The 23,497-nt window shown below is 41.0% G+C and overlaps 1 protein-coding gene across 5 annotated transcripts in view; it reads left to right on the plus strand.

The window, feature by feature from the left end:
- PCSK5 (proprotein convertase subtilisin/kexin type 5) overlaps nucleotides 1-23,497 on the plus strand; it is a 244,994-nt gene that overhangs the window by 110,124 nt on the left and 111,373 nt on the right. For all 5 annotated transcript variants that reach the window (XM_077935976.1, XM_077935978.1, XM_077935980.1 and 2 more), the window contains 2 exons: nucleotides 10,651-10,863; nucleotides 18,481-18,581. In XM_077935976.1, coding sequence (XP_077792102.1) covers nucleotides 10,651-10,863; nucleotides 18,481-18,581 — 314 coding nt within the window. The remainder of the gene's footprint in view (nucleotides 1-10,650; nucleotides 10,864-18,480; nucleotides 18,582-23,497) is intronic.

A 23,497-nucleotide genomic window follows, 5' to 3' on the forward strand; every position in this document is an offset into this window, starting at 1 on the left:
CTGGCACCTTCATGCAGGTAACTGCTACCATCAGTATAATATACAACATCTGGATTTTTCAATGGTTCATCTTTCAGATCGGGTCTACTGGAATAAACTTCATCCATTATTTGGAGACAATCATGTGATTCTTCATCATCTACCTCTGGTAGGGGCAGCAAAGTCGCTGGATTGAGCATATTCACTACTCGTAGATGAATCCTGGGATTTTCACACAATAGGCCTTGGTACCTAGCCATCCTTGGGTTCGTTAGCCAATAACTACCCTTATATTCCATGAGTGTCAGAACAGCATGAGGTACATTCACATACATCGTCTGGCCGAAGGTAAATTTATCAGCTTCTTTGACAAGGCTTGCAGTGGCCGCTACTGCCCTTAGGCATGGAGGCCATCCTTTTGCTACTGAGTCCAATTGTTTTGACAAATAAGCTACTGGACGGTTCCAACTTCCTAATCTCTGGGTCAGGACTGCCGCTGCAATCCCATTCTGTTCATGTACATACAGCTGAAAGGGTTTTTCCGAATTAGGCAGTCCAAGGGCTGGGGCCTCCATAAGTCGTTGTTTGATAACTAAAAAGGCTTGTTGCTGCTCAGGTCCCCATACGAATGGGTCCTTTTCTGCACCTCGAGTGCTTTCATGTAAGGGCTTGGCCAGACTGCTGAAATCAGGTATCCATAGTCTACAAAACCCTGCTGTTCCCAGGAATCCTCTAAGTTGTTTCCTTGTGGTAGGTTCCTTGATAAGGCAAATAGCTTCTTTCCTCTCTGGTCTCAATGCTCGTTGTTGGTGTGAGATATCAAAGCCCAAATATTTGACCTTTTCTAAACATAACTGTGCCTTTTTCTGGGAAACTCGGTAGCCAGCTTGCCAGAGCAAGTGGAGCAGTTCCTCTGTCCCTTCTTTACAGGTATCAAAATCCTTTGCTGCTAGTATAAGGTCATCTACATATTGCAGAACCACCTTTTCTCCAGGTATTGAGGGGTAACTTGTTAGATCCTTCGCCAAGGCAGTGCCAAATAAAGTTGGGGAATTTTTGAATCCCTGGGGCAATCTTGTCCAGGTTAGCTGGCCTTTTGTTCCTGTTAAAGGGTCTTCCCACTGGAAGGCAAATATAGGTTGGCTCTGTGGTGCCAGCCGGCAACAGAAGAATGCATCTTTCAAGTCCAATACAGTAAAAAATGTTGCTTCTGGTGGGATCAAACTCAGCAGGGTATATGGGTTTGGTACATTTGGGTGCAAGGTCTCGATAGCCTGGTTTACGAGCCTCAAGTCCTGCACTGGCCTGTATTCATCTGTCCCAGGTTTTCGAACAGGCAAAAGGGGTGTGTTCCATTCTGATTGGCAGGGCTTAAGCAGACCATATTTTAATAGGCGGTCCAAATGTTTCTGGATGCCCTCTGCTGCTCGCCGGGGTAAAGGATATTGCTTTACAGATACAGGGGTAGCCATAGGTTTTAAGGTTACTACAATTGGAGCTATATTCTTGGCCATTCCTGGTGGGCTATTTTCGGCCCATACTCCTGGTGGCACCTGTAGGGTTCGGAGGAGCTTGTTTAATTCTGTATCCAATGTGGGTTGGACTTGCAAGGCTGACATTAGGCGCCATGATTGTTCCTTAGGTACTGAGAGGGTAATTATTCCTGCTGCCTTTGATGGCAGTTTCATTTCTGGACCTCGAGGAGTGAAGGTGATTTGGGCCTGCAGTTTGGACAGCATATCTCTACCTAAGAGAGGTATTGGACACTCAGGTATATACAAAAACTGATGGGTTAAACGATGTCCCCCAATCTGGCATTCCAAAGGTTGGAGGAAAGACCTCTTAGCTGACTGACCAGTGGCACTTTTAATGACTACACTTTTGGATGCCTTTTTCTGCAATAGTTCTGGGAGTACTGAGTATTCAGCCCCAGTATCAATCATAAAGTCTATTAAATGGCTCCCTAATTGAATCGTGACCGTGGGCTCCTGGAAGCCTAACTTTATGGAGTCCGGTCGTTCCTAGTCTTGGGTAAAATCCTCCTCTGCCAGTCCAATGAAATTGTCTCTACTCTGTCCTTGTCCAGGTCTCTGATATCTTCCATTTCGGATCATTCCCCGTCCCCGTCCCTGGTTTCTTGGGCCGGAGCCTGGGCCTGGGCCTGGGCCTGGGCGTACTTCTTCCAACCTCAGGGGTTCAGGACACTCCCGCTTCCAATGACCCTCCTTCTTGCAATTCGCACATTGATTCCTTCCCAGTGGTGGATTCCTTCCCCGCCCTCTTCCTCCATTTAAGGGGCGGTAGTCTTGCTTCACTGCTGTGGCTAGCATTACCATCTTTTCCTTCTGCCACTTCTTCTTCTCTTGCTTCTCAGCCTCATCCCTATTCCGATAAACTCGGCGTGCAATGGCCATAATTTGGCTCATCAGCATCCCTTCCCATCCTTCTGATTTCTGAATTTTCTTACGAATGTCAGAAGCGCACTGGGCCACAAATGTAGCAGTAATCATTCTGCTGTTTTCAGGGGCTTCAGGGTCAAAAGGAGTCCATATACGATAGGCTTCTTGCAGCCTCTCTAAAAAGTCTCCTGGACTCTCATTTGGTTTCTGTTCTACTTCTGAGACTTTAGACATATTAGTGGGCTTCTGGCATGCCCTGCGGATACCTTGCACAAGCGTCTGGCGGTAAGTGGTAAGTCTGGCCAGATGAATTGCATTGTTTGGATCCCAATTAGGATCTTCCAAGGGAAAGTTATCTTGGAGATGACGGTCAATATTAAAAATATTTCCCACTCTGGCCTGCTCACGCAAATATATCTGTGCCTTTTCAATTATGTCTCTTCTTTCCTCAGTGGTGAACAGAGTATTCAGAAGCTGGCGACAATCTGTCCAAGTAGGACTATGAGTATTTATTATTGAAGTCACCAAGTCCATCATAGCCTGAGGTTTTTCTGCAAAAGATGGGGTGTGTGTTTTCCAATTCATCAGATCCGTAGTTGTGAATGGAATGTACTGAAGGGTCGAAGTTCGAGGTGGCCGTGGTCCGAGTTGCCCATTAACCAGCACAGGCTCCTCAAGTGCATCAAATACTCTTCTAAGAGGGGCTACTACGTGACCTTTTACTTCACTTTGCTCTAGGGGCCTCAAATCATAGGGGATGGTATTTGTCCCAAGGCGTTCTTTTAGCAGCTTAATACGCCTGGCTGTATTGCTTGCTGACCGATTAAGGTCTCCCTGTAACTTCTGTAATAATTCTCTAGGACTTGGATGTACAGGGGTTTGGGGTAGGCAATCAGTTGTTCCACTAAAAGAGACTGTAGATGGAGTTCTACTGGGACTCACAGATGGAATAACCACTTCTGCTTGGGCTTCATTATAGGACTCCAATGCCTCCTGAAGATATTTATCATAATCTATCAAGGAGTCAAGTTCTGTGTCTCTACCCCCATTATTCGTTCCACTTTCTTGCCTTGGGGTTACAACTGGTGGAGGGTTTGGATTAGGCTCCCTTCGATGTGGAGCATAGGGTGGAGGTGGAAGCACCTCTTCCTCTGGTCCCTCAAAAATGGGTTTGAGTTTATTTGGCAAGATTCCTTTCCTAGCTTCGGCTTTTACAGCCAATAATTTGCATCGTTGGACTTTGCATTCTCTTATCCATGGAGGATTTTTATTTAATGTGCTCAGCCAGGAATCTATATATGAAAATTGTTCTGGGCACCCTCCAGTTTCTTTGGTGATGTTAGACCAAAGTTTGCTTACTAAATTTATATCAAAAGTTCCCTGAGATGGCCATCCAGTATTTTGTTTTGGCCATTCTAGTTCACATAACGTTCTCAAGCGCTCTGGCGTCATTTTGACTCCATATGCCCCTGAGAAGGCTTTCTTAAAATTATTTAACATACATTCAAGAGGTGTATTTCCCCCCTTTGAACCCCCAACTCCCATTGTATGGCCCTGTGAAGTATCCACTCAGTCACTCACACACACGCTTCGTGGGTTTCCTTGCCCAGATGGAGTCGCCTCACTGGGAACCGAAGTACTACCCACTCCACACTCAGGTCAGCTACAGATTGCTCTGTACTTTCTCACACATACAATGCGCAAGATACTTCACCACACTCTACCTCCCATTCTTCCCTTTTCCCCCACCAGACCACCATCTGATATACCCAACCACCTAGCGTACTCAGTTCCCACTTACTGAGACGCAGAAGTTTGATCAAGACTTCTCTTCCTCCCAATTAATTGGAGGGCCAAAAATCCCTTTGTGCACTTACCCCTTGGTTGGTTCCGTTTCCCCCCGGTCCGTCGCTGCCAGTGAGCAGGGTATCAGACAGACGAGACTTCTGCGTTCCCCTGGAAAAAATTTTCCCATGCGCGCTGGGTAGGCAGTTTAGAGATCCTCTCTCTTGTACCCTGCTCAGTAGAGCGAAGGGGCTGCGTTCCAGCAGACCACTTATCCGAGTCACAGGAGCACCATAAAATGTAGCACCCTGCTTGTGGTTAACGCTTAGCTGGAATGAAATATTCAACGCAGCAATAGAGAAATTAAAATAATAATTTATTTGTCAGACAAATAAATGAGAGGCACAGTGGTATATGGTTACCAAGCTCTGGCCTGGCCTCCTGCCATTATGGCCAGCACTTATATTCCCTTAATCCAGCCCCCTTTGCTCCTCCTTGGGCTGCCTCTGTCCAATCAGCCTGGTTGGATTTCCTATTGGCTGATTGCTATAACCAATCACAAAAAGATACACCCATTTCCTTCTATCCTTATAAGGGAGACAAAGAGCTATATATAAATGACAAATAAGTAATAATATATCTTACATGGAATCTTAATTACCAGCTCACCTCTTGCCCTCCTTGCCCTATTGCCTTCTAAAACAAATGGTTAATCTTAAATTTTTATCTTAAACATATGTCAAGGATCTTGAATTTCACATCAACATTGAAAGATCTACTTCATTTGAAGGTTTCTAAACAAATGTCTGACAGCCATATATCAGGACTGCCCAGATGGCGTCTTCCTGTCCGGCAGGGGGCTGGGCTCAATGGCCCCTGTGGTCTATTCCAACTCTAGGACTCTATGAAATAAGAATCTAACATCTAAATTTGTTACTTTCTAAATCCTTTGCATAGTTACATTTAAACCAATATATTTAAGCTAATATATTTCATACATTATCATAGGTAACCTTTTAAAAGAATAAAGCTTCTCAAAGTAGAAGGGAAGGAACTCAGTAAAAAACAGCTTTTAAAAGAAACCTCTTCAGTTCACCCCCCCTTCAGCCATCTGCTCTCCTCTTTAGCTGTTCCCAATATTTATTACCCTTAAACTCTCTCAGTTTAAGAAAGAAAACAGCTTTAAAAAAGACTTCCCAAAAATGCTTTCTTTCTGCCAGCCAGATGCTTCTCCATTTGGTCTTTAACCTTGGAAAGAAGATCTAGCTCATTTTACTGGGAGGCACATTGGTATTATTTTACTATTTACTCATTCCTAATTATATTTATCTCTGCCTTTGTTATCTTCTGTAACATGTAGGGTCAGTGTCCGTTCTCAGCCTGTAATTTCAGCTTTTACGACTTTGAGAATTGTTTTCTGCTATAAATCAAGGGGCCCCCTTGTCTAGGAGGAAAACATTGCCAGTGTTTTCTTAAGCAGCTGGTCTGCCTGGCATGAAACTTTTGAAAATCTAAGCCCTCTTTAATATACAAGTCCTGATCAAACATTAATAAAATGCAGGCTTATGCCTGATGCCTCATTAGTACAGTAGTAAGTTAAAATTCTGATTTTGAGATACAGTATATATATTAATTAAAGGGGTCAGGTACCATTTCATAAAATTAATTTTCTACTTGCCCAAACTCGCATAGAGCAGAAGGGGATTCTGATTCAGGGTGTTTGAGTTTGTTGGACTTTGAAAATAAATAAGTGTATTGCCTCTCTGACATTTGGAGACATTATTGGGTGTTATCCAACTAAGTCACAGAGTAGACCCACTGAAATTATTCAGTGGGTCTGCTCTGTGACTTAAGCAAATTATCACCCTTAAAAAAATCTTTATCACAATCTACGTTGAAGATATTTAATACAACCAAATGTGAATATAAGGTTGTTTTCAAGATCTCAGAGCATCTATCTAGCGACAAAAATGTTCAGAAATACTTCTCTCTTGAGGAGGAAAGCTACTACTAATACTAACAGAGTGAAAATACACAATATGTGGTTATGTTGCTGACTTTATTGTGTTTGGGAAAGTAAAATGTCTTGCATTCCACAGGTTCCGATTTCAGATTCCAGCCAGCAGCAGCTTTTGTTTTCTTATGTTTGCACTGTTAAATACTAATTATAGCTCTTTGGGGAATAGCTTGAAGCTGTTCTGGCTGTTATTCTAAAGAAAAACAAAATTCTGAGTTACTACATAGCCTGTTATGATACTTCACCATATTCATGCCAATTTATGCATTTAAAATCCGTTCTCTGCAACAGTCTAGAATAAAAATGCTCCTTAAAATCCTGGACAATATTTTTGCTTTTTAACTTGGCACCTTTCTCATTTCCCCCTCTATTAAAAGCAAAAAAAAAATAGCAACCTGATTCAGATACATTCATACCATTGCTTTTAAATAAAATTTATGAAGCTTGCAAAAGCTTGTCTTCTGTGACTATAGATACCAGCCAATAAATAGCTGTGGCAAGACAATTTACTATGAACCAGAAACCATTAAGCTGACTTTGTGCAGGAATAGAGACTGGGGAGACAGGGAAAAACCTAATGTACATTCTGGGCTCTATACAACACATGAGTGTCTTAAGATCCTCTTTCCCTTCCGTTTCACCAATAGGTTCTTGATGGTTGTATCAGGGTTCTTAGCATTTGAAAATTGTGGCGGAAACAGGATATAAACTGCTTAACTAGCAAAACTCATTACCAGTATTTCTGGAAGGAACCAAAAAGTGGTATAAGCCCTAGCCAATTAAGCCAGAAGAAAAATTATCTCTGAACTCTGCAGAGCAGAATAATACCAAATACAATAAGAAACACTCTATATCCAAGAGATTATATTTTGGGATTTGACATGGCAATATGTGCTTCCAGATTTGCCTGTAGATAACAGTTCATTCCCTCCAAACTTGCATTCAAGGCCAGTGAGAAATTAGCACCAGTCAATCATGGAAAATGTCTCACTGTGTTAATAGCCTGTTGATGGAAGAAAAATGTAGCTTAGAGTTATACAGTGTTGACTTTAAGTATTTGGTTTTCATCACATCACCTAAAATAAAATTAATAAACTCTTGCCTAAGTCAGCACCATCACATTTCTCTGACTGGCAGGTATGCTGAATGTGAACTGAAGTTAGTTAATGAGTCTTTCTTTACTCCCCCCCTTCCCTTCTTTCTTTAGTCAGTTCAACAGTGACCAAATTGGCTGGGAGAAAGAAAACTAAATCTTAAGTGGTAGGAAATATACAGGAAGACAGAATCAGTGACCTGGAGAGATTAGAACAGGAGAAACTGTGGGCAACAGCAGGCAATTTAGTACTAATAATTTTGTAATCCAAAGAGAGGAAATTAACCACACAGATAGCAAAGACAATAGAATCCAATCCTTTGGTTTTTTAAAAGGTTATTTTTCATGTCTTTAATTTTTAAACGATACATTTGTGAAGAGAAATTATAGATGTTAATTAGTATGAGATCAGAATGTAAGAAGTGGTCTTTCTTTAGAAATAGCAAAGATTTTTAATCGTTCCTTGAAAGAGATCAGTGAGTTGAAAAACAGATCATAGCAGAGAGCTGTGAATTAAAATAATTCCACATTCACATGGAAGATACAAATGCTCAGATTTGAATGATGAATTGGGAATAGTATGTGTTTTCTATAGTGCTAATTGAATTGCAATGCTTAATTGTGTACTGTACCTCATACACAGAAACCTCAGTCCAGCTAAAGTTAGAATCATAGAATCATAGAGTTGCAATAGACTACAAGGCCATCGAGTCCAAGCAGGAAACACCATCAGAGCACTCCTGACATATGGGTGTCAAGCCTCTGCTTAAAGACCTCCAAAGAAGGAGACTCCACCACACTCCTTGGCAGCAAATTCCACTGTCGAACAGCTCTTACTGTCAGGAAGTTCTTCCTCATGTTTAGGTGGAATCTTCTTTCTTGTAGTTTGGATCCATTGCTCCATGTCCACTTCTCTGGAGCAAAAGAAAACAACCTTTCTCCCTCCTCTATATGACATCATTTTATATATTTGAACATGGCTATCATATCACCCCTTAACCTCCTCTTCTCCAGGCTAAACATGCCCAGCTCCCTTAGCCGTTCCTCATAAGGCATCGTTTCCAGGCTTTGACCATTTTGGTTGCCCTCCTCTGGACACGTTCCAGTTTGTCAGTGTCCTTCTTGAACTGTGGTGCCCAGAACTGGACACAGCACTCCAGGTGAGGTCTGACCAGAGCAGAATACAGTGGCACTATTACTTCCCTTGATCTAGATGCTATACTCCTATTGATGCAGCCCAGAATTGCATTGGCTTTTTTAGCTGCCGCGTCACACTGTTGGCTCATGTCAAGTTTGTGGTCAACCAAGACTCCTAGATCCTTTTCACATGTACTGCTCTCAAGCCAGGTGTCACCCATCTTGTATTTGTGCCTCTCATTTTTTTTGCCCAAGTGCAATACTTTACATTTCTCCCTGTTAAAGTTCCTCTTGATTGTTTTGGCCCAGTTCTCTAATCTGTCAAGGTCGTTTTGAAGTGTGATCCTGTCCTCTGGGGTGTTAGCCACCCCTCCCAGTTTGGTGTCATCTGCAAATTTGATCAGGATGCCCTTGAGTCCATCATCCAAGTCGTTGATAAAGATGTTGAATAAGACCGGGCCCAAGACAGAACCCTGTGGCACCCCACTAGTCACTCTTCTCCAGGATGAAGAGGAACCATTGATGAGTACCCTTTGGGTTCGGTCAGTCAGCCAGTTACAAATCCACTGAGTGGTAGCATAGTCAAGACCGCATTTTACCAGCTTCTTTACAAGAATATCATGGGGCACCTTGTCGAATGCCTTGCTGAAATCAAGGTACGCTACATCCACTGCGTTCCCTTCATCTACCAGGCTTGTAATTCTGTCAAAAAACGAGATCAGGTTAGTCTGACATGACTTATTTTTCAGAAATCCATGCTGACTATTGGTGATCACAGCATTCCTTTCTAGGTGCTCACAGACTGTTTGCTTAATGATCTGCTCCAGAATCTTCCCTGGTATTCATGTCAGACTGACTGGGTGATAATTATTTGGGTCCTCTCTTTTCCCCTTTTTTGACTGTATACCTTTTCCCCTTTTTTGACTGTTAGTTGAAACTAGCTTATTCCATTGGTTTCCATGGGACTTAAATGGAAGAAATTGTATACAGTCAGAGTAAGTAGCCAAAGCATATCAAAATACTTCCTTCCTTCACTAAACCTTTATTAGGCATTGCAAATATAAGCCATCATAAAACATCCATATATAAAATTTTAAGATATATACAAATAAACAGCCATGAAAAATATGTAATAACAAGGATTTTCATAGGAGTTTCTTCCTGCTAAATAGTGCCATTTACTTAAATTACTTACCTGGATGAAAAATTTAAACTTACCAGGGAAAAGAACAAATAGGTTTTTCCAAAGGCTGCTCTATCTTAGACCATTGTCTCATACTTACACATTTGGTTGAAAAATATAGACTTCAAAACAAGTCTAAGATTTATTCAGTTTTCACAGATTTTCATGGTGCCTTTGAATCAGTTGATCATGTGATATTGTGGAAGAAGCTTGTAGAGTTAGGAAGCAATCAACACTTGCTGATCTTAATACAGAATTTATATCCCTTTAACATCTGCCAGATCAAACACAGTGCCAAAGGTCACCTCAATTCCAACATTCCTAATACGAAAGATGTAAAACAAGGGTGTATTCTTGCCCCTTTTCTTTTTAATTTATTTTTATCAGATCTTCCAGAGCACGTTCAAAAAATAGAATCACATGCCCCCAAAATCAATCAAATCCCGGTCCCACTGTTACTGTATGCAAATGATATGGCCTTATTATCACTGACGACAATAGCTCAGAAATGTCTTCTATTCTCCCTGGTTTCCTATTGTGAAACCAATAAACTCTCAATAAATTATGAGAAGACAAAAATTCTGGTCTTCTCTAATTCTTGGAAATTTGAGAAATGGAAAATAAGAGGACAAGAAATCCAGCAAGTCAAGATGCACAGATATCTTGGAATTTTATGCTCTCAGAGATAATAAAGGTACACTGCAAATCCTATATGAATGATCAATAGCAATTCAGATGTAAATTAGATTTTAAACCAGAAATATTTGTTCCATTGTGTCTGGGCCAGTTCAGGTGCTTAAAAGTAGGCAGTCTTCCACCATTTGCTCAGCTCTCCTCCAGGCCAGCTATTCTGGGGGAAAGAGGGTGGGCTGCAGTGGTAATCAAGCTATGTATTGGTTTCAGGGAATATTCTATCCTGACCCCACGTATGTGGGAGGAACCCATTTAACTCAGTACGACTTGTTTATGGGGAGAAAGGTATAGGATTGTGCTGTAAGGGATACTTACATGCTTACTAAATTACATTAACTACCCTTTCCCTACTTATTTCAAATAGGGCCGAAACAGCTTGGGTTCCATTTATGTTTGGGCTTCTGGAAATGGTGGAAGGAGTAAGGACCATTGTTCCTGTGATGGCTACACCAATAGCATCTACACGATCTCCATCAGCAGCACAGCTGAAAGTGGGCGGAAACCTTGGTATCTGGAAGAATGCGCATCTACACTTGCCACAACTTACAGCAGCGGAGAATCCTATGACAGGAAAATAGTATGTAATATTTTCAACACTATCAAAGCATGTCTTTAACTCATCTTGTGGGAAAGGAAAGTATATCAACTAAGGCTTTATGCAGATGAATATATTTTTTGAGCTAGAAAATTTTGCTCAGAACACCAGGCACATTCAAAGGAGTAGAAAATCAGTACTTATATTTCTCAACCACTTTGTGCAAGCAAAAATTGGTTTGCACAAACAAGCAAAAACTGGTTTGCACAAAAGTCAAATAAACAAAACGAAACAAAAACTCCTGATCATCATCCTATTGAAGGAAAAAATCCTGTTCAGTTCTTTTACTATTTTTCCATCATCCTTAAAAATTTGTCCCAACATTTTCTCCTTTTCAGTCTCTTGCTACTTACTAATAAGGAGTTAAGATCAGCTGTTTTTCAAAATATTGTCTATCATTTCTTCTAGTAATCTGGGATATTAACCATCTCTCCTGGAAATTTTGCTGTTTTCAAATGATTAATTTAAATACAAATTCTGAGGTAATTCATCATTCCAGTAATATTTCTATTCATATCTACTTTTTTAATGTATCTGTGTGTGGCTTACTTCCTTCGTCTCATTGATTAATAATAATAATAATAATAATAATAATAATAATAATAGGAAAACAGATTATTCAGTTCCCCAGTAAATCATATTCCTCTGATGAAATTTCTCATCATCTTGTTGTCGGTCCTTTGGTTCATGGTAAGATATTTTATATCTTCCTCCTCTTGTGCAATACTGATGTTTTCCACTTCCTGTTTCTTTGGAAACATGATTTAATTTAGAGCACATTGCTTCCTAAGAATAGGTAAGTTAGTAGGTAAGGCTTTCTGATACATACCATGTGAATCTCTAACACACCATACTTAGAGTAATTTGTGTATTTAAAATTATTTAATAATAGTACAGCTAAAAGTGTTGGTTGCCTTGCTGAGAGTCCCATGTGGGGCGTAGTGCATATTCAGGCTTTCTCATAGCTAGTGCTTCCATAATAGCTATTGTAATATATTGTTGCACCCCATCCTAATCTCCCAGTGGTGTGAGATTCATGTTTCCTTCAGAATGAGGCACAGGAAAGACTCTGGTGTCATTGTGATATATGGTTTATTTACACATATGTACAAGTTGAGCCTACGATGGAGGGGTTCAATATGGAAATCCAGCCTGCAGCTTTTGTTTCTATCTTCTTAGCTAACATAACTCAGTTCTCAACTTTGGCCTTTTGTCTTTCTAACTCACAGACGGGGGGGGGGGGGGGCTGCCCATTTATCCTCTGACACAGAACCACTCCCTTTGTTACCTTAACGACCCATATAGAGTGGGCCATTCCTAGGCTGCCTGGCTATTCCAGAAATTGAATCCATGCTGGATCCAGTCAGGAGAAGCAGGGCTCAGGTATACAGCCTAGCCACCACAAACTCATAACAGGGTCTTCTTTGCTACCCTCAGTTTTGTGTTTTTATTTACAAAATTATTATTGCTACTACATTCTGAGTCCATATCTCAGGATGGAACTGAATGCATTTTGACAGGGTGACGCTTGGGTCGTGGGGGAAACTTCTCATCAGAAAGACTGAATGTTAGAATTAATGAATTATGTTTAATATGTCTGACTATACAGATATATACATACAGACATTTTGGAATTGGAATGAAAACAACATTAAAACATGGTGGAAATTGCATAATCAGTGTACAAAAGGAAATATTTGTGCGGAGGGGACTTGTGTGTGGAATTATTGGCATATTTCAGTAAAAACGAAGAAGTAAATTGACAACATTCAGCAGTAGTTACACAACTCCTGTCCTAGGAGTTGCCTTAATTTTTTTTTGTCTCTTTGTGTTTCTTGTATATCTTTCTAACAATCCAGCTCAACATTTCATAAGCTAAATGCTTCCCATACACGAGCCTGATAATATATGTTTAAATATACCAATTATACTTACTGTACATATTAGTGAGGTATATGTATAGATTTCCCACATTCACATTAGAGTTGGTTCACACAAGGATGCTCACTTGATGTGATGATTCCTGCAACAGCAAGTTCTCACATGAGGAGATGAGTCTTGCACAGGCCAAATGCTACAGTTCAGTGCATCTCACATCACCTCAAAAACAAAACTTTTAAACTTCAGCTAAGAGTCTTCAAGTACTGAGTAGTCCAAATTTCAGAGTTTTACACAGTGGTAAGCCCTGCAACTTTGGTGGGGTGGAATTTGTGCTGGCCTGTTCTATGAAACTAAAATTTTGAATTGTGTATTCACTAATAACATAGATTGTAAGGCCTATATACCATAATAGGATGTATCCGGATAGGTAGGATGTATTATAAAATGTAAAAAGTGGTATTCCATTTCCTGTGTGGGAGGTGGAATTACAAAAGAGACCGGATTCTCTTTGGGTGGTTCAAGAGGTGATTTGACAAAACGTTTCTGAATCCTTGGTTTATTCAGCTTGTCCTGATCTAGTGTAAAGCTTGTTGCTGTTGTTGGAAATCAACTAAGTACAGTGATACCTCGGGTTAAGTACTTACTTCGTTCTGGAGGTCCGTACGTAACCTGAAACTGTTCTTAACCTGAAGCACCACTTTAGCTAATGGGGTCTCCTGCTGCTGCCGCGCCACCGGAGCATGATTTCTGTTCTCATCCTGAAGCAAAGTTCTTAACCTGAAACACTATTTCTGGGTTAGCGGAGTCTGTAACCTGAAGCGTATGTAACCTGAAGTGTATGTAACCCGAGGTACCACTGTATTGGGTATTCAGATTCAGTTAACAAAAAAGAAATTCAGTTTAGCATGTTGTTTGCCCTTCTATCATGAAGTGCCACAATAGAAAAGAAATGATTCCTTCAAGATTCCATTAGGGTTGTATTTTCACTTTGAGGAACAACCAACTCAAAACCTTGAACAGGTTAATAATGTTACAAACATTACAGGCTCAAGAAAGAAACATGAAATCTATTGTAATAGGTTTAAGATAAAAACAGTGATAATGTGATCAGCAAGGGAACTATGTTTGACCTGAATAATTGACCTTTCCCAATAGCATGCCTTCATAATAGCTGCATAGAAATGCAGTTTCTCCCTAATATCAGAGCAAGTCACTTGAAGAAAAGTGTTGCAGCATAGTCATCTAGATACAGTGGTGCCTCGCAAGACGAAATTAATTCGTTCCGCGAGTTTTGTCGTCTTGCGGTTTTTTTCGTCTTGCGAAGCACGGTGCCGGGAAAGTTTTGGAAAAGCTTTAAAAATCACCAAAGTCTTTAAAAACCTCAAAAAAGGCTACCACACCGCATTCTATGAGTTGCTCCTCGAAGTCAAGTCGCAACTGTATTAACAGTGTTAAGAAAAAGGAAACAAACTTGCAAGACGTTTCCGTCTTGCGAAGCAAGCCCATAGGGAAAATCGTCTTGCGAAGCAGCTCAAAAAATAAAAAACCCTTTTGTCTAGCGAGTTTTTTGTCTTGCGAGGCATTCGTCTTGCGAGGTACCACTGTAGGTGTAGGTAAGCACAAAACTGCTCATCCTGAAAATTCATAATGAGGCCCTTGAAGAGTGCAACTGAACATCAAAAGCTGGGGGGGGGGGGCAGAATTAGCTGAGGATCATACTGCCTGATAGACTACAGCAATCTTCCTCTCCAGAACCCCTTAGAGATTCATACATCCTAAATTGGATGTAGCATCCCTTGCCTGGCAGCAAGGCTAGAATGGGGTGGCTAGACATATTTGAAGTCATGTATTGATTCTTGATGGCACCCCATCCCAGTCCCACTCCTTGGGAACAGAGATATGTGAAGGCATAGATTGTGCTTGCTGATAGCCAGTGTTATCCATGCCTGCAAAGTCCTTTGAAAGGCAGCTGGCCCCAGCTAACAGATGGCCCTGGGGATGGATGGGCTGTCAGCTGTGGAGTGTAAGCCACAGCCAGGCCTCCTTTAGAAGGGCAAAATCCCAGTTCTGCTCACAAAGCAAACAAATAATACTATTTAGAGGTTCTAAAATCATTAACCACACAACCATTGTAGTATTGCAGGAATGTTGCAATAGGAATGGCATGTAAGGCTTCTTTTTCCACGTTTATTAGAAAGATTACACTTGTTCTGAAATCTATGAAACTATGCTGTTTTGGTCATGTAAATTTATATAGTGCCAGTTGTATGAAATGGTTATTTGAGTTCAGTTGAAGTCATTTTACCTGGCACATTAAAATAATTGCCAAGCTCAAACATGAGATAGCAGTTGGGATAGCATATGGAGCAGGCGGGTTTAATCAGCTGTGGTTAAAAGATGGAGAATTAGTGCAGTCCCTGCCCTCTTGAATGGACTGACATCTTTCACACACTCATCCTCTTTTTATGTCAAATTTATACCCCTGCCAAACTTCACATTTCTACATTGTGATTAATGAGGTTGTTCTTCAGTGGTCCTGGAATCTCAAACATCATTTTTCTTCTTGAAGGTTGCTTGCTTCTTGGTGGTCCCACTCTTCGTTTTTGAAGATGGATACAAGCTGTCCCTGACAAGGCAATCTTAGCAGCAACCATTCAACGGGGGGGGGGGGGGATCGTGTTAAGCCTTTAAACTTTCATCTAAATATCTTAACTGCTGTTGACCTAAAATGGGACATCTCAATGAGTTTTCTTCAACATACTTGCCAAGGAAATGGCTCTTTAATTAGCTGAAACTCAAAATTGTGATTGATTGTATGTAGGATTGTTGCCCACAGTTTTAGTTCTACTGTAGATTGTGTATGAAATCTACTAAAACAAACAACTGGGGGGGAAATCAGCTTGGATCCAGGACTTGCCCACGTGGAAGCTGCTCACAAAACAGGCTTTCCCATCTCACGGCTGCAGTCCAAAAACAGCCAACACCTGTCCTGGGAATTGAGGAACTGAGGAAAACCTTGGAAGAGTCTAACCAAGCAAAAACAGCTTGCACAGCTCCCATTCACACTGATCCTGCATGAAAGCCTGTTTTTTTTACAGAAGTTAAAGTAAGAGGTTGGCATCTAGAATGGGATGAAGAAAACTGCTAGAGCTGAACATCCCAAACCAGTTGCATGTTTCTCTCTTTGGTCATGAGGCTAGGCCTGCTCTCCCTTTCTCTGCTAATTTCTGAAACTGACCCAACAGAGTTTTCATGTGCTATAAGCGCTGAAAGGCAACAGTGTGTTTCTCTTTTTTGAATGGCTTCTGTTTCTTAGGTGTTCCTTGTTTGAGGGCTTAAACAACACCACAAGTGCATGTGATTCTGTTCTCTATATGTTTACTGCAAGAATTAAGCAGCACTGCTTTCCAGTCTCTCTGAATAGTGAATTCAAAGGCATGACTGATAACTGTCAAACACTTAACATTTATTTTCAGCCTTTATAATTTGAATAGAAGGAAACTTAATCAGCAGACAAATATGAGTACTTGTATTAAGGTTTTGTTGTTTTGCAATGACTTAAAATGACTCCCCTCTGAGGGTTGAGCCTGCCATGGAGTAAGGAAAAGCAATCTGTTTCAGGCAGCACCATGAGGATGGGTGGCATCTGGATGATGCAGCAAGACTTCTTAAAGTGTTATTGCTAGTAGGAGAGTCACCATGTGAATTCTTCTTAACGCAGAACCACATCTTGGGCTAGTAAGGTAAAGGTAAAGGGACCCCTGACCATTAGGTCCAGTCGTGGCCGACTCTGGGGTTGTGGCGCTCATCTCGCTTTATTGGCCGAGGGAGCCGGCATACAGCTTCCGGGTCATGTGGCCAGCATGGCGAACCAGAGCAGTGCACGGGAACGCCGTTTACCTTCCCGCCGGAGCGGTACCTATTTATCTACTTGCACTTTGACGTACTTTCGAACTGCTAGGTTGGCAGGAACAGGGACCGAGCAATGGGAGCTCACCCCGTTGCGGGGATTCGAACCGCCAACCTTCTGATCGGCAAGTCCTCGGCTCTGTGGTTAAACTCACAGCGCCACCCGACCCCTTATCTTTACCCTTATCTCCCACCACTACAACAGCTACCAGAGGGTGGTGTCATGGAAGGGGACTTTTTCAGTTGTGGCCTCCCAGCTATGGAATGCTCTCTCAGCTAAAGCTGCCTGGCACAAACTTTTAACAACTTTCCAACACCAGGTTAAGTAGATTGTTGCAGGTTGTATGGTCCATATACTTCTGATTGTTTCACTGTTGCTGCTGTTGATATGATTCATGGGATTGTTTTTGTTAGTAGTTAGTATATGATGAATGCAAGTTTTTTTTTTAAAAAAAATTAAGTTTGTAAACCACCAATAATATTTTCTTTTATGGGGTGTCTATTTAATCAAATAATAATAACAGCAACAACAATAATATTTCTTGCTATGGCCCTAATTAGAGTCAAACTAGTATGCCATTACTTATGAAGGATAGCTGTGACAAAGTTTTAGAACTCAGGGATATGTCAAGCCCATGATATATAGATAGAAGTAGTGTTCTTATACAGTGGTACCTCGGGTTAATTCGTTCTGAAGGTCCGTTCTTAACCTGAAACTGTTCTTAACCTGAGGTACCACTTTAGCTAATGGGGCCTCCTGCTGCTGCCGCGCCGCCGGAGCACAATTTTCGTTCTCATCCTGAAGCAAAGTTCTTAACCCGAGGTACTATTTCTGGGTTAGCGGAGTCTGTAACCTGAAGCGTATGTAACCTGAAGCGTCTGTAACCCGAGGTACCACTGTATTGCCATTATTTCTTGAGTGCACCTGAATGCAGTAGTATTAGACTTGGCGTGGGGTATTTGTTTTATTCCTGACAACTGTTGAGAAAGTAAGAATTTTATTTTCACATAATTTTCTTCCCTGCATATTGTTATTCTGACTTCCAAGCTTTTTTTTTTAGCACATACATAATTCAGTTCCCATTGTATGTCACCTTCTTGGCTCCCTGTTAACTTTTCTACTGGCAATTGCATTTATCTTTTCAATCGGCATTCCACATTATTGTTTTAGCAGCTTTGTACATTGTTCCCTCAGGCTATTATATTCCTGAGGATCATTATGTCTACTTGAGTAGCCAAGGCACAGCACCCAACCTTTCTCCAAGCAGCTTATATCCACACCTAGTGTGGACTGCTTTACTCCCCACACCCTATGTTTTGGTAACTTTCTTTTCTGTAGCAACTGATGGTGCAAGTAATCATGATCTTCAGTTCATTTTTTGACAGATGCAAAACTTAAGCAGGGTGGAGTTTAGTTTTTCATGCAATGTTAGCATAGAATATTGAAAATTAATGAACTGATAGAACTCAGTAATAAAACCCATTATTTTAATGACTTTCAATTTCACCTGTTGCTTGAAATTTCAAGGCAGCTAGTTTATCCTCTTGCTTTAAAGAATTCAAACCAAAGACTGTTTTTCAAAAAAAATTAAACAAAATTCTTCCCAATCAGCAATTAAATATATTTCACATGCTCATAAGTCATTTGAAACATGTTTTTGAAACTTTTGAAACTGAAACATGTTTTTGATTCCTACAATCTTGTGAACCGCCCTGAGATCTTTTGATGAAGGGCAGTATATAAAACTAAGGAATAAAAAAATAAATGAATAAACCATGCCATCAATTACATACTCTCCTTTTCCCCAGATCACCACAGACTTGAGGCAGCGTTGCACAGACAGCCACACGGGAACATCAGCATCGGCACCTATGGCTGCAGGAATCATTGCACTGGCTCTGGAAGCAAAGTAAGATTTGAGTGATATGAACAGTCATTAAGACATTAGCCTTTGCACATTTTTGGCTTTTTTGCTGCGTTTACATCGAGATATTTGGAGAAAAATTAAGACATGTGGGCCTATGCCTCCACATGAAGATGGATTTGGATTGTAGTTATATTCTAGTAGATTCTCACTTGCTTAAAGTTAGTTTATGTTTAGCCACTGCTTAGTGGTTTATCATAGATCAGTGTTTCTGGCTTGTGAACTAAAAATATGCAAGTGGCCCATACAATCAGCTTTTATAGTTACTATCTTCGGTTTCTTACAAAATAAAGCCAGATGTGGGACCATATTTGTGTGCTTGAATGAGAATTATACCTAGTTTCTGAGAATATTGGTTTGTATCCAGACTTAAGTAGAGTAGTCTCACTGAAATCAATTGGACAGATTAGGTGTGACGTCCATTGAGTCTATTCTGGGAATGACTTAGATACCATTCAATGTCTCTACTACAAATGTTACTGTTTGGCTGCAACATATCACTTATAACCAATTGTACTTGCTTGCATTTATTTTAAATATTATTTTAAACCACAGTTTCTAAGCAGTGTACAATAGGAGTACAGGAGCAAGTCTAAAGGGGTATAGCATAAAAGTAGTTAAAATTAACCATAAAATTGAAAAATTTTAGCTTGTTTTGTTGTTGTTGTTTATTTAATTAATTTATACACTGACTTATACCCGGAGGTCTCAGGGCGGTTCACAGAATAAAATCAAAATATAAAACCACAAAATACATAATAAAAATAAAAACAACCCAATAACCCCCCCCCAAAAAAAAACCCCCACATTTTAAAAGGGCATAGGATGTCAATCAAATCAACCAAAGGCCTGGTTAAAAATGAATGTTTTTGCCTGGCGCCTAAACATGTATAATGAAGGCACCAGGCAAACTTCCCTTTTGTTGGTTTCACAAGACTGGAAACATAATTTTGAGCCAGCATCTAGCACTTGTCAAATTGCTATTGCTGAATTTACAGGGCATGAGTACGGGATTATAAAAAAAGACATAAGAGTTTGAATAAGGGACAATAAGAGATGGTAATTGAAAAGCTGATACTGTCTTAAGTAAATCAGTGCTTTTGTTATAATTAGATTGTTACCAATACAGTACTTGGGGAAAAGTTAATACAGTAATATTATCTGCAAATGACTTTTCTTGTCACATCTTAATCTTTGTTGTAAAACATCATTTTTTCATAACTGGTGCATACACACACAAAAAAATATATGATTACTTATTTAATGAATTGAAATTGCCTCTGATTGTTTGAAAAGTGAAGCAAATTACTGTAATATCTGAAACTATCAAAATATGAGACCACCCAACCCATAAATCTGTGTTACCAAGGGTCTGAAATCCATCACATTATTATGTGCGAGGAGGCAGGAACAATTGGCTCTTGCCGGTGTTAGTATTTGCAGAACACTTCTCTAGTAATAGCCAAGACCAGGCTGAAGGGCAGGCCTCTTCTCCCAGCATACTGCGGAAAACAAACGTTGAGATGGGGCTGTAGGCTTGAGGCTGAGAAAGGGAGAAGAGGAGGAGGAAACAGCTGTAGGGAAAGCCCCATAACATTTGGTACTTACCTCAGGAGCACAGTAAGGCATGAATAGGCAACAAAGAGGTTAGCTCCCTCCTTCTGCCAAAACAGAGGTCCAAAGTGCTGACAGGCTAACCAGGTGAGTGGCAACCTCAATTCCTAAGTGCTAAAGGAAAGGCTGTGGGGTCGATATAGGAGGATATTACAGTGGTACCTCGGGTTACAGACCCTTCAGGTTACAGACTCTGCTAACCCAGAAATATTATCTCGGGTTAAGAACTTTGCTTCAGGTTGAGAACAGAAATCGTACAGCGGCGACAGCAGGAATCCCCATTAGCTAAAGTGGTACCTCAGGTTAAGAACAGTTTCAGGTTAAGAACGGACTTCCAGAACGAATTAAGTTCTTAACTCGAGGTACCACTGTATTGAGGTAAGGAATGCTAGCAATATCTGTGTTACTTGTGCACAGGGCTGAGCCTAGGAGAAGCGTAATAAATGTAAACACAGGAGGACGGAATAAGTCCCTAGGCTCAGCCCTGTGCACAATTAACACAGAAATTACTATTGATTAAAAGATTACAAAATGGGTCCCCAAATGCATATTTGGGTTGGGGTTAAATGTGGAAGATACCTGCCTTAGATGAAGAAAACTGCATCTCTTCTGTCAACAAGGCAGAACCTGTAAATAATAAATCATATTTATCTAACTTGGAAATATAGCCTGAACTTGATCAAAATTAAACCTTGTTCTGGGATTATTTAGACGCTTACACCTGAACCGTAGCTATGGGAGGTTTTTTGTCCCGGGTGAAGCCTCCAGGGGGCGCCATTGAGGCTTCCAGCCTCTTTGTGTGTGTCTGTGTGGTGGGGAGTACCAAACTGAGTCTTTAACCCAGATGAAATACGGCCTATTTTCACCCGTTTACAATAATTACCCACTTGTTATAAATCCAGAAAAATGCCAGTTGTATTTCACACAATACTTTGTCTGGCATCATGCTGTTTTCCCCCCACAAAAATATTTGGTTGACTGGGTGGTATTCAGTAAAGTTTTACTCAGAGTAGACCCACTGAGATAAATGAACATGACAGGTACATTAATTTCATAACACTACTGTGAATAAAACTTGGTTGAATACCACAGCCTGAAAGTCTCTTGTTAGGAAACTGATATATAGACCTCATCCACATGTCTTGGTTCCTGATAGTCACCCCAGATTCTAGGTCCAAGTACGTGTCCTAAAGATCTGCAAAGTCTGGCTGAGTCCTGGCAGTGGTGTAATATGATTTTGTTTTTTAAGTTTAAGAGTGTGTTTTTTCATATTAACTGATGACAAAAGCTGTAGCGCTGAGGGATGAATCAGGTCTTTCCACACAATCCAGTCTGGATTCAATTCTTTGAATGTTTTCTTCCTAATGTGGGAGAGAGTTCACTGTCTAGACTACTATTCAGCAAACAACCAAAGGAAAAATTCATCAGTAGGAAGCTCCCCCCCCCCAAAAAAAAAAGCCTTACAACTTTTTTTTTTTACAACCATTGTTTGATCACACTTTGATATGGACATTTTTATATACACTAAGAGCTTTCCCACTGTCAGTAACTATAACTTGCATTATATTTCTAGAACTCAATGTAGTAATAACTGAGCTTCGTCATGTAAACATTCCGGATGGGAATTCATAATACTGATGGATATAATCCAGTATAATTCATAATACTGATGGATGAATCCCAGCAGTGTTGCAACTAATGTTAAACATGATCTCATATATTTTAGACCATTATTTGAGAAAATAAATAGGAGTAGAGGCAGCCAAATGCTCCATAAATGTTTTGAAAATTCACACCAGGGCTATTTAAGTACTATCTGCAGGGAATCTCTCAAGAAATCAAAGTATGTTTTCTTGTTTGACTTCTTCTAAGTAGGTATAGGTCAAGCATGGCCTGTTTATAGTGTTTTGCAAGCAGACTGTGAATATCTCCCAATAGATCCACACCTTGAGTACCCACTGAGTTCTTCCCTTGCCCTCGCAAGTGCTCATCTGGAACAGGAGAAAGGAGAGGCTGTGAAGCAGATGCTCCAACTCCACACAGGAGGGTCCTTCCCTTTTTGTCAGTGGAAACTGACATGGAAACTGGTGGGGCTTGTAGTTCCAGTCCCTTCCTCAGTGGGACATAATGCTTTGCTGTGGAAATGGAGTGCTTGCTGCTACATCTGCTCCTTCCCCCTTTCTCCAGCCCCAGATAAGTGGGCCTTGGGGAGGCAAGAGGAGGGAGAGGTTGGTGCTGAAGGCAGTGGCGGATGCTTTGAGTACCTTCATTCATTTTGGACATGCTCATTTGGAGCAAACACCAAAGATCAAATTGAGTGGCACTTTTCACTCTTTTTCCTTTAAATTGTATTCAAGAATATGTACAAAACAAAGCTAAGATAGCCAGTGGGGGAACTACTTGGTTTTGGCAACTGCAGGGCAAAAGCAAGGCACACACCAATATTTATCCCTTCGTGGCGCTGTGGGTAAAAGCCTCAGCGCCTAGGGCTTGCCGATCGAAAGGTCGGCGGTTCGAATCCCCGCTGCGGGGTGTGCTCCTGTTGTTCGGTCCCAGCGCCTGCCAACCTAGCAGTTCGAAAGCACCCCCGGGTGCAAGTAGATAAATAGGGACCGCTTACTAGCGGGAAGGTAAACGGCGTTTCCGTGTGCGGCTCTGGCTCGCCAGAGCAGCGATGTCACGCTGGCCACGTGACCCGGAAGTGTCTCCGGACAGCGCTGGCCCCCGGCCTCTTGAGTGAGATGGGCGCACAACCCCAGAGTCTGTCAAGACTGGCCCGTACGGGCAGGGGTACCTTTACCTTTACCTTACAGCCTTCATATCTGATAAGATGCAATGCTGATACCTGAATATACAACCAGGACTTACATAATTAGCAGCAGGTGTGTGCATCACCAAACATGAACAAACAACTCCCATGCAAACCAAAGAAGAACAGGGTGTTACATAGCCCAGTAAATTAGAACATTACATTGGAACAATTTTTGCATCCAATTCTGTTACTCTATTGTACAGCCCTGATGTAGTTCAAATGTTGTCACCACACCTAATCCAATGTGACTGATTTTCTCAGACAGAATGTTATGGTATATATAAAGGGTGGTGAACCTTTTCCACCCTGAGGGCCACATCCCCTTCTATGCAGCCTTCCAGAGGCCAGATGGCAGTGGTGGGTGGAGGCAGAAGCGGAAGTGGGCACAGCAACAAGTGCAGATGCTGCCTTTCTCCTCCATGCAGACAACCAAAAAACACCAGAGCTCAATGGCCCATTCCAGCCAGGCAAAAAC

This window comes from Podarcis muralis, chromosome 11, assembly GCF_964188315.1.
Source record: "Podarcis muralis chromosome 11, rPodMur119.hap1.1, whole genome shotgun sequence".
In the NCBI taxonomy this organism is placed as follows: domain Eukaryota; kingdom Metazoa; phylum Chordata; class Lepidosauria; order Squamata; family Lacertidae; genus Podarcis; species Podarcis muralis.